General features: G+C 46.3%; 1 protein-coding gene across 4 annotated transcripts in view; it reads right to left on the reverse strand.

Moving 5' to 3' along the window:
* Positions 1 to 12,192, reverse strand: part of LOC140071067 (solute carrier family 22 member 6-A-like) — a 35,397-nt gene that overhangs the window by 22,495 nt on the left and 710 nt on the right. Inside the window, exons 1-2 of one of the 4 annotated variants that reach the window (XM_072118320.1) lie at positions 5,410 to 5,585; positions 2,269 to 2,498 (exon numbers count right to left, since the gene is read on the reverse strand). In XM_072118320.1, coding sequence (XP_071974421.1) covers positions 2,269 to 2,433 — 165 coding nt within the window. In that variant the 5' untranslated portion in view covers positions 2,434 to 2,498; positions 5,410 to 5,585. Of the gene's footprint in view, positions 1 to 2,268; positions 2,650 to 5,409; positions 5,586 to 12,192 lie in introns of those variants that run through there. The other 3 variants (XM_072118319.1, XM_072118317.1, XM_072118318.1) reach the window with 3 other exon arrangements.

The raw sequence follows: 12,192 nt of genomic DNA on the forward strand, positions 1-12,192 counted from the left end.
GATTTTAAAATGTTGGGTTGTCATAAGAATCAATATTAACACTAAAGCTTCATTACAGACACCTGTGATAACTGTTACAGCTGATTATTGTAGCCTAGGACTAAAGTACAATAAATTACCAATATCCAGAGGTCCATTTGTAACTAGGGGTCGTATGTAAGTCGAGTGTTATTAAGTAGGGGACCACCTGTATATTATATAATACAGGCGGTCCCCTACTTAAGGACACCCGACTTACAGACAACCCATAGTTACAGACAGACCCCTCTGACCTCTGGTGAAGCTTTCTGAATGCTTCATTATAGTTTCAGATTGCAATAATCAGCTGTAAGGTGTCTGTAATGAAGCTTTATTGATAATCCTTGGTCCCATTACAGCAAAAAATGTTTAAACTCCAATTGTCACTGGGGCCTAAAATATTTTTGTCTGGATCTACAATTATAAAATATACAGTTTGACTTACATACAAATTCAACTTAAGAACGAACCTCCAGACCCTATCTTGTACGTAACCCGGGGACTGCCTGTACATACTGTATTATATGTTCTTACATATTATACAACATACTTTTCTGTTACGGATAAGTGTTCCAGGCATCTTTCCAGCTATATCTCAGTGATGCCAACAGGCAGAACACTAAAAAAATGAAGCCTAGTTGCTTCCTAATTTTGGAGTACATATTGATGTAATAGATTTTCGCGATGATTTGGGATTTCCTGTAATGCAGAACATAGAGACCAGCTGGGATCTCATAAGCATCGGAGTGGGAACAATGAGAATAGATTGTTTTTATATACTACTCTTATCCTCTTCCAAAAACTAAGTGCAGCTGCACAGGGGCCGGTAGCTGGAAGTATTCTACTTTTTAGTAGTTTGTATCGAAGCTAATAAAACAGAGACTCGTCCACATACACACAAGCCTCCTGGTGAATCTGTCACCATGTTGAAATATTTCATATATTAGTATAAAGTGGCTATTCTCGTATGAAAAATAACATTTTAGGTCCTGTCCAGTCCCAGTCTTAACCCTTGTGTAGAACCACAGCAGAAACTACCTTGGCTATTTGCTGTGGAAAGCAAGTGGTGTTTTTGACCGCTTTTTTCCGTTGTCTGAAAAAGGTATAAAAATGAATAGAAGGTACAGGAAAGTAATTATGGAAAAGTAAAAAATAAAAATAATATAGAGTCGGTATGGTAGGTAAATTGGTATCAAAAGATATCCAGCATCATGATACAAACACAGCGGATGCAAACCATGGCCCTGATCAAACCACCAGCAAATATAGTCAAAAATCCACAAAGGTGCTTAAAGGGGACCTGTCACCAGGTATTACCCCACTAAACTACAACCCCTCTCAGGTCAGGTATAAACTATCCTTGCTAGAAATCCTTCTTTTATGTAAAATCTCATCCATCTCCCAAAAATGACTCTTTTCATCCCATTTTCACACAAGATGGGTCAAGTTTAGTGGTTGCAGAACTTCAGAAGGACCTAGAAACAAGCTTTTTGTGTCATATTAAGGCAGCATTCACACGACTGCACATGCGACGTATATACTACTGCAAGCTTGCGGACGTATATATAACCCCTTAGACGGAAATAGGAGCCTAAAGATTAGAATCCTATCTTTCGGATCACATCAGCTTCTGTGAGCTACAGAACTGGACATACAGCTAGTTAAAAATAGTGAGGAACTGGATCTGTATCTGCACTTTGCATTTCCAGCTATGTCTTTAGCTGCCTGTATCTTTGGCCCTGTAAATCAGAAAACCATGAACTGAACCTGATGTTATCAAAAAGATGAGATCCGCAAACAGCTTGATGGTAGGTGCTACAGAACACAAAATAGGGGCTTCTGAAGTGACACTCCACCTACAATCACTAACCATGACTCATCTAGGGGAGATTTTTTTATATTGGAAACTGGGTGAGATTTAACAAAAATTAGGACATTCCAAAAATAACATTTCATACCTGAGGGGACTAGTAGTTTAGTGGTGTAAAATCTGATGTCAGATTCCCCTTACTTAACCCAGAGTGCAAAAAGACTATGTTTCCGTTCCTTTATGTGGGATAAAGGTTCCTGGATAGGAACTGAAACATAGATTTATTTCCACTCTGATTTAATTAATAATTCTTGCATTGTTGCACTGATTTGTTAGGGTGCTTCAAGTTTTTGACTGTAGATAGAAAGATATAGATACAGTAAACTGTAGATAGATAGATAGATAGATAGATAGATAGATTATAAATGTTCTTCACCTACCTCAGTGACGATGGTAGAAGAGAAGGTACTTCCATCATAGATCCAGCCATCTTTACAAGGTTCAGTCTCCATCATAGTGTCATTTTCCCAATAGAGAAGCTCAGGAGTCCTGTACCGCATGCAGCTCTTGGGTTTTTGACTTTTTGCATCCAGTGGTATAAACATTCCCAAGTTACTTTGGTTATAATGAGATGTAGAATTATCTATATCCGGTATCCAACACCGATGAGCTGGTATCGCAGCAGAAAAATTTTGCAGAAAGTTATGACTGGCCATAAAAAATATAGGGAGAAAAAGCAAAGCGGTGTTGATGACCTGGAATCTTCCCAGACCCCCAACAATTTCTAGGAGGTCATTAAACCCCATTTTCTATATTATGCCCTGGGGACGAGAAAGAAAATGAAATTGGTGTTTGCCAGTCCTATAAGTTTTCTGTCTCTTTGAACGACAGAGTGTATTAGGAAACAAATACTAGGGAAGTGATACTGATATTCTCTATGAGAAATGGAGGAGAATATAAGTAAGTGGGAGGAGGGCTGTTACTGTGTATAGCAGCGACCAGGTGTCCCCCACGCTGTCACGTCTGTAAATGTTAATGTAAGGCTGGTTAACACATCACTGTTTGACACTGTTATACTAGACTGGCTGTGGATATGGACTAAAGGCCAAGTGATGCATTTATCTGATATTTCACTTCATGCATACAGATTAAAGCTCCATGCACATGACTGTATGTGCTTTTCGGGCCACAAACGGGAAAGTGTTGACATTTTCCATAAAATATTGGGTGATGAGCATCACCAAACTCGCCTTTGTCCATAGCAAGTGATTGACCGCAACGTAATCCGGGTAACAATAGGACCTGCTATATCATTTACGGCATAGATAGCCGGCATTTGTGGTGCAATGAGACATGATGCATACACAGCACCATGATCGTGCCCAATAGAAGCCTATGAGACCTTGGGTTAGCCACAGTATGTGGTCGGGAGCCTGAACCCTTAGACCCAAGTTATTTTCTTAAACCATTGGATAATCCAGGGGGTGTCCCTATATTCTTATTTCGGTTACCTTGTCCCAAGAACTTATTCTGATCTCTGACTTGATATGCGTCAGTATTGGATTATTACACAAGCGTTTTGGGTAGTAGCCTGGCGCCCAAGCCTTCTAGGTGGCCCAAACCATCAGCCAAATTTCATACTGAGAAGGACCTTCACCCATGAAATCCTTGTACATCCGATCCTGTTCTCAATACTCATGTACACAAGAGCCATTTCCGGACATTTGGAGGTCCTCCAAAGGTCCTGAAACCACATATTGAAAGCAGCCCTAAGAGTCGCATCCTCCATTCCTCAAGAATCTGATTCTAGTACCAGATGGAGGAGGTTATTCCAGACTTGTAGGGTCTATATTATTCATACAGCCCAGGACCTATGGCAGTCTTAATCCGCCCTATTGGGGCACATTTACTAAGAACAGTTCAAACTGTACTATGTGTAGTTTGCCTGTGTAGTGGGCAGAGGGTGCCAGAGAGGCGCCCATCCACTTCTCCGAAAGAGTGTGCCGTGTGCCACTTTTTTTTTTGGTGCACCTTTGACATAGGCCGTGCGGCATACTTTGCAACTGTAACAGAAAAACGGCCCTTAGTACAAGTGCCCCATTATGCTTCAGTAGTATTATCGTTTTTTGCATGCTCCTTCCTAAATCACTACAAACTTTGCTATCTATTTTCCTACCTGCACACGACATTAACTAGCAACTGGTCCACAAACACATTCCTACACATTCCTATGGGTAGGCCCTGTTCTGGGTTATTGTGGCATTTTGTCCCCTGCTTGCCAATTAAGAAAGACGGTGGAGTGGAAAACTAAAAATACACTGTAAACGACACCGTGCACTGCCCCATTGACTTTGATAGATATTTCAGCTATGTATACAGTCAACGTATTTCTCACCACAGTGTTAACTGGCCATCAGAACGCAACATAAAAAATACAAATTTTTGACATTTTTGCAGTACAGTCTCTCCATAGAAATTTATGAGAACGCAAAGAGGCAACCTGCATACAGTGATTCTATCACATACGGGCTACGGCCCATTTTTGGGTTGGGTTGCCCAGGAGACCAGGCCACATGGGTGCCTGCCTACCGTAATTTTTTGCAGATGTGGTAAATTTATGCTGGCATATGGGTTGCATACCGTGACAAATGGCCTATTTTTGAGGCCATAAAAGGCCTGAAAAAATGGGACTGCAAAATGTACACGGTTGTGTGCATAAGGCCTTAGTGATGTATGAGTCCTCTTCTTCCTCAAGGAACATTAGAGCTAAACTGACATAATGACATCTTTTCTTATAACACTATGATGCTCAGAGTCTCATCTCCAGCACTATGTTCCATCTGCATGGTAGACTATAAAATACTGTACATATTTGAGTATAAGGGACCCGAGTATAAGCCAAGGTACCGAATTGTAACACAAAAAAATGGAAAAACCTATTGACTCAAGTATAAGCCTAGGGTAAGAAATGCATTGGTCACAGCCTCCATATAGCTTACCATCTAGCATGTGCCCTCTAGTATATAGCTAGCCAGCCCCATGTCCCCAAGTATATAGCCAGCCAGCCCATAACCCTTGGATATAGCCTGCCAGCCCCTTCCCCCCCAGTATATAGTCAAACTCCTTACCCCAGTATATAGCAAGCAGCCCCTGCCCCTACTATATAGCCAGTCAGGTCATGTCCCCAGTATACAGCCAGCCCATAACTCCTAGTATATAGTCGGCCAACCCATGTCTCCTAGTATATAGCCAGCAGCCCCTGCCTCCTAGTATATAGCCAGCGGCCTCTGCCCCCAGTATATAGCCGGCAACCCCTGCCCCCAGTATATAGCCAGCCAATGCCCGTAGCATATTGCGAGCCAGCCCCCCTAGTATATAGCCTGTCAGCCCATGCCCCCAGTATATAGCCTGCAGCCCCTGCCCCCGGTATATAGCCAGCAGCCCCTGCCTCCTAGTATAGAGCCAGCAGCCCCTGTCTCCTAGTTTATAGCCAGCAGCCCCTGCCCCTAGTATACAGACAGCAGCCCCTGCCCCTAGTATACATACAGACAGCAGCCATATCCAAAGCTTCTCCAGCTCACCTTGATCTGCGGTGTAATATTTTTTCCTCCTACGGATCCGACTTGACTGCAGCAAGTGTAACCATAAGAAAGAAAAATCCACGGATCCAGCTTACTTTAGAGTATAAAACCGCCTTTAATCATCATAACATGGCATCCAACAGCAATGAACAGGTATACAGGTTCTAGCACTAAGCCGTGCTCTTACTCATGACTAGAGATTGTGAGACAGTGTCGGTAATTTATACCAATGAGATCCCAACCCAGACACTCCCTTATTCATAATATCTGCATATATATTTAAACCCAAGTGGTGTTATATAAAACATATCACAAAATTTTATAGCACTTTAAAAATAGTTTTAAACTAGTTCCATAAGTGCCACTAGTGCCATAAATAAACAGTCCATTATACAATTTGCATCACATAACCTCAATTTACAATTCAGTGACGCTATGCATAGGACTGGAAAGCATACTTCCTGTCAGGATCAGTGGATCCTCTGGACCACCGCGGGAGATGGAACTAGCCGACACCTGGGACCGGAGTCCAAGTGGCACCTGGTTTTCACCAGAGCCTGCCGCAAAGCGGGTTGGACTTGCTGCGGCAGGATACCACCAGGTCATTCCCAGGCACGACTAGCCCGCGATGGCAGCCGAGGTCGAGGTACCTTAGCGGATGACAATCTCGTAGTCAGGTCCAGGCACAGGGTCAGGGCAGGCACACAGAACACAGCAACACGGAGGAACTCAGGTAACACGGCAACACAGGACTCAGGAGCGGGAACACACAGGAATACACAGGAACACAGGAACACACAGGAAAGCAGGAGTACGCAGGAATACTCGCTTGGAAGCTTTCTCTCAGGCTATGAGGCACAAAGATCCGGCAAGGCTTGCAGGAAGAGGCAGGCTTATGTAGAATTGGGCAATATGGCCAGCACCAATTAATGGCGCGCTGGCCCTTTAAATCTGGAGAAGGTGCCACGAGCGCACAGTGGAGGGGAGCGAGCCAGGAGTCTGGACGGGTGAGATGCGCTGGCAACGCGCTGGCGGGGGCAGAGCAGCACGGGTGAGCCCGCGACCCACGATGTGGGTCGCGGGACCACCCGTGACACTTCCGTTGTTACGGGCGTATATTGTTTCCCTGAGTAACAAGTCACATGATGCTTCATGTGACACTTGAGACTTTAACAGTGTAATCCTTCCTGTGACTTGTATGCTCTATTATATCATACTGTTACTAAGGGAAAGTGACAGCAATCCTAACTGCAACATATTAGGCCGATGTCAAAGCTTATGTTGCGCTACTCACACATTTCCAATCCACAGAAATGGATCCATCCCAAACAAACTTGAAGAATCTGGTAAGTAAAAAGATTGATTATAAAGATGGCTCCCGAAATTCCGGTTGGCTTCCGGATGGAAACCAATCTGTTGGTGGGAACTAGTAAGATAAAAACAAAAGCTGAAATGAGAGAAAATATATAAAAAAAAACCAAGATAAACATGATAAAATCCCAAAGTCGTACTTTGGTCTCCTTCACTATTTCTGTCACCTCTGCCTGTTGGAGCAGGTCACATGAATTCCATCCCAGCCTTTAGCTAGTCTTTATCTAATCCAGCCTTTATTAATCACTGTAAAACCATCTTTTTTTTCTTTATTATGTAAATGAGGCTGGTCACATGGTAAGAGGTAGTGATGTCACCACTGTTACCCCTCCCCCCTCTCCCTGCTCATGTCTGTGTGTATGTAAAGCATTGCTAGTGTCTGTGCTTTATCTGCTGACATGCTCTCAATCCTAATACACTGATTTATTTTCGTCTGGCAGACAAGAATGTCAAGGCTGATGCTCTGTCCCGTTCTTCGGATGTTGTTGGAGATGAACCAGCTCCTTGGCACATAATTTCTCCTGACCAGCTTGTTGTTGCAGCACCGGTGGACCTTCGGCAGCTACCTCCTGGCAAGACGTATGTTAGACCTGCTCTCCGGAAGAGGATTCTGTCTTGGGGACATTCTTCTCGTCTGGCTGGGCACCCTGGGGTGCAACGCTCCGTGGCCCTCATCTACCGCTACTACTGGTGGCCAGACCTGGTCAAAGATGTTTGTGGGATCCTGTTCCTCCTGTGCCCGCAATAAAACCTCTCGTCTCAAACCGGCTGGACTGTTACTCCCGTTGCCGATATCCAGTCGCCCATGGTCTCACATGGCAATGGACTTTGTTACCGATCTGCCTGTCTCCTCGGGCAATACTGTCATCTGGGTGGTGTCCCATTTTGTTCCCCTTCTAGGTCTTCCGTCTTCACCACAGCTTGCCAGTTTGTTCTTCAAACATATCTTCCGGCTGCATGGCCTTCCGCTTCACATTGTGTCCGATCGAGGAGTCCAGTTTGTGTTAAAGTTCTGGCGTTCTTTATGTAAGCAGCTGCAGGTCATCCTTGACTTTTCTTCTGCTTACCACCCTCAGTCGAATGGTCAAGTAGAGAGGGTGAACCAGACTTTGGGCTGCTACCTGCGCCACTTCGTCTCAGCTCGTCAAGACAACTGGACTGACCTTCTACCTTGGGCTGAGTTCTCTTACAATTCCCTGGACTCGGGATCTACTGGTTCGGCTCCGTACTTTGTGGTCTATGGACGCATTCCTCTCCCTCCTCTCCCGCTGTCTACTCCCTCTGTTGTCCCTGCGGTGGAGGATCTGGTGCAGGATCTCAGGGCTATTTGGGACCAGACCCGCCAGTCCCTTCTACGAGCTACAGACCGTACCAAGACCCAGGCTGATAAGAGACGTCGAGCTCCTCCTGTCTTCTCTCCTGGTGACAAAGTATGGCTATCCTCCAGATACGTTTGGCTTAAGATACCCAGCTACAAACTTGGGCCCCGGTTCCTTGGTCCCTTTGAGGTAATCAAGCGCATCAATCAAGTGGCCTACAAGCTCCGCCTTCCTCCATCAATGCGCATCCCGAACTCCTTCCATATGTCCCTCCTGAGGCCAGTCGTCTTGAACCGCTTCACCCAGCAATCCCCTCCTCCGGCCCCTGAGGCTGATTCTCCAGATGTATATGAAGTCAAGGAGGTTCTGGACATGAAGTTCTGGAAGGGGTTTGGGCCTGAGGAGAGATACTGGGAGCCTGAAGAGAATATTTTTGATCGGACTCTCCTCCAGAGGTTTCTTGGGACCAAGAAGAAGAGGGGGAGGCCGAAGGCGGGGGGGTACTGTCACGGGCACCCCCACGATCCATACCACGGATCGCGGGTGCACCCGTGCCTCTCTCCGCTGCCCTGGTCCCGCTCCCGTGCAATCACCTCTCCTTGCTCCCGTCCGGACTAGGTCCCGCACGTGCGGGACTCCCATCATTCCCTGTCGGATCTTTGTGTGTATTCCATGGTGAAAGCTCCCCTGCGATATTCCTGCGTTCCTGTCTGTTCCTGCGTTCCCTGAGTCCCTCCGTTTTGTCATGTTACCTGAGTTCTTCCGTGTTGCTGTGTTCCGGTGTCCCGTGTGCCTGTCCTCCCGTTCCCTCCTGCCTGGACCTCCCGTTGCTGATCCCGGATTCGGACTTGACCCTGCATCTCTGCCGCCTGCCCTGACCTTCTGCTTGGTCCTTACCACGAGACTGTCTTCCGCTAAGGTACCTCGACCTCGGCTGCCCCGGCGGGCTAGTCGCACCTGTGGAACGACCTGGTGGTATCCTGCCGCAGCAAGTCCATCCCGCTTTGCGACGGGCTCTGGTGAAAACCAGGTGCCACTTAGACTCCGGTCCCAAGTGTCGGCTAGTACCATCTCCCGCGGTGGTCCAGAGGGAGATGGAGCCATTACATTACACCATTATACCTCACATCATTATGCAAGTCAAGCACTGGGGGTGTGGCTGTGCCTCCCACTCATGAATAAGCTGGACAGCTGAATATGCTAATGACTCATTGAACATCTCACAGGTCATTTGCATACAGCTTTAGGACCTCATTGCTTAAGTTTACAGGCATGTAGAGGGACAATGAAGGGAAAGAGGCAATGCTGTCTAATGGCAGTTTATGAAAATATATTTAGTTTAATATAGTATAATATATAGTATAGAGCAGGGCTCTTTTGTTGGCTGCATCTGGCTCCCAGACAGATCTTTAATAAATAGTGATGGCTGCTGTGTGTCTCTTAGACTGATCACTGGACACAAGCAGCGATGTTACCACTGCCTACGTCCTTTGTATGACCCAGGCGCCATCGCCGCCATCATCTAAGCCTGGGTCAAAGCGTGGAAGCGATGAGGAGCTGGCTGCAGGGAGCGCTGGTAAGTGAACATTAATTTCTTTTTTGCTACCTATCCACTGGGGGGCATGTGCTATGGCTAGCTATCTACTGCGAGTATGTGCTGGGGCTACCTATCTACTGGGAGTATGTGCTGGGGCTACCTATCTACTGGAAATATGAGCTGGGGCTAACTATCTACTTGGTGGCATGTGCTGTGGCTACCTATCTACTTGGGGGCATGTGCTGTGGCTACCTATCAAATTGGGGGCATGTGCTGTGGCTACCTATATACTAGGGGACATGTGCTATGGCTACCTATCTATTAGGGGGAATGTGCTGTGGCTACCCATCTACTGGGAGTATGTGTTGTCGCTACCCATCTACTGGGGGTATGTGCTGGGGCTACCTATTTACTGGGAGTATGTGCTGTAACTACCTATCTACTGGGAGGCATGTGGTGGGTGTCAGGATTTGGAGACCACCGCGGACAATGATCTAAGCATACACCTGGGACCCGAATGTAAGTGGCACCCGGTCTTCCCCAGTGCCCGCCGCAAAGCAGGATGGTCTTGCTGCAGCATGGTACCACCAGGTTGCTCCACAGGCGCGACTTGTCCAAGGTGGCAACCAAGGTCGAGGTACAGGATCACTATGAAATCTCATGGTGAGGAACAGGCAGACTGTCAAGGCAGACGGTCAAGGTAGGCGGCAATGATGCAAAGTCGGGGATGGAGCAAAAGATCAGGGCTGGCAGCGAAGGAGAAGAATCAGGAACAGGTCCGGGATCACACTGAGAAGTCAACACTTGGGAAGGAAACACTGTGGAAAGCGTTTGCCAGCCAGGATGGGAGCCGGAAAGGGGTGAGTTGAGTGAGCTCAAAAAGGGGCGCTGCCACGGAGAGGGGCCCAGGTGTGCCTGCGATCGCAGGGGCACCCGTGACACTGGGACTACCTATCTACTGGGGGCATGTGCATATGGTACGGCTCTTACAGAATAACAATTTAAAATATGTGGCGTTCATGGCTCTCTCAACCAAAAAGGTTCCTGACCCCTGGTATAGAGGGTTAATTTGCCTGACGGGTTCTCTTTAATAGTGTTTCTATACTATGTGTTGAGGATACTAATAATGATTCATGAATTCACTCTTAAAGTTCAGCCCTTGAGGGAATGTTGTTTTCAACATGAATTGCCAATAAGCTTCTCTATTTTTTAAAAGTGAAATAATGTCCCCGCCTCTTTTCGGCAAAAATTTTTTTCAAAGGCATAAGCTCTTATATTATCAGTTTCGCTTCCATGCACATTTAAAAAGTGTTTCGAGGCACCCAATAGGTTTCACCCTCTGGATGGTCTCAAAGATATTCCAAAAACCTTGTCTTGAATTTTCTACGCGTCTGCCCTATGTACTGCATTTGACATGCATCACAAAAAATCATATAAATCACATTGACCGTGTTACAATTAATGTAACTCTTTATCGTGTATTCTTTATTACCGATATTATTACTGAAAACTTTTATATTTCTGACATATTTGCATATTTTACATCGGGTCCCACCACATCTGTAAAAACCCACAGTATTTAACCATGTTCTCTTTTTAGCATCCAAAGATACTACTGATGGTGATAATAAGTTACCCAGAGTTTTGTTCCTTCTGGCCACCACATTACAACCTCCTTCCAGAATTTTATCCAATATGGTATTTTCATTAAGTAAGGGTAAATGTTTCAAGATGATCATTTACTAAGGACCCGATTCACGTTTTCCCGACGTGTTACCCGAATATTTCCGATTTGCGGCGATTTTCCCCGTATTGCCCCAGGGTTTTGGCGTTTGTGGCGCATCGCGCCGGCATGCACGCGACAGAAATCGGGGGCGTGGCCGACCAATAACCCTACAGTTTTGTAGAAACCGCCGCATTTAAAAAAAAAAAAAGTGTCGCGGGACATGCAGTTACCTTCACCAAGTATAGGATCGTGCACTCCGGCGGACCTCGGGAACTTCAGCGCAGCAGCGACATCTGGTGGACGTCGGAGGAACTTCCTTAGTGAATCGCCGGAAGACCCGAATCCACCGCACAGAACGCGCCGCTGGATCGCGAATGGGCCGGGTAGGTAAATCTGCCCCGATGTTTTACTATATAGCCAGCAGCCCCTGCCCCCAGTATATAGCCAGCCAGAGCCTACCCCCGGTATTTAGCTACCAGAGCCTGCCCCTAGTATATAGCCTGCAGCTACTGCCCTGGTATATAGCCAGCAGAGCCTGCCCCTATTATATAGCCTGCAGCCCCTGCCCCCAGTATATAGCCAGACAGACCCTGCTCCCGGTATATAGCTAGCCTATAAGGAAAAAAAAAACTCTTAACTCACATTTCTGATGTCCCTGAGCAGGTCCACTTCTTTCTTGCACTGCTCTGGCTCCGTGTCCCTCCACGGTGCAATCGCACACACCATGACATCGTCCGCTTTCTGACATCTTAGTGTGTGTTGATGAAGGAAACGGAGCCGGAGCATCGCAAGATAGAAGAGGAACAGCACGGGGGAGTGTAAATTTTAGG

This window comes from Engystomops pustulosus, chromosome 7 (assembly GCF_040894005.1).
Source record: "Engystomops pustulosus chromosome 7, aEngPut4.maternal, whole genome shotgun sequence".
NCBI lineage: Eukaryota > Metazoa > Chordata > Amphibia > Anura > Leptodactylidae > Engystomops > Engystomops pustulosus.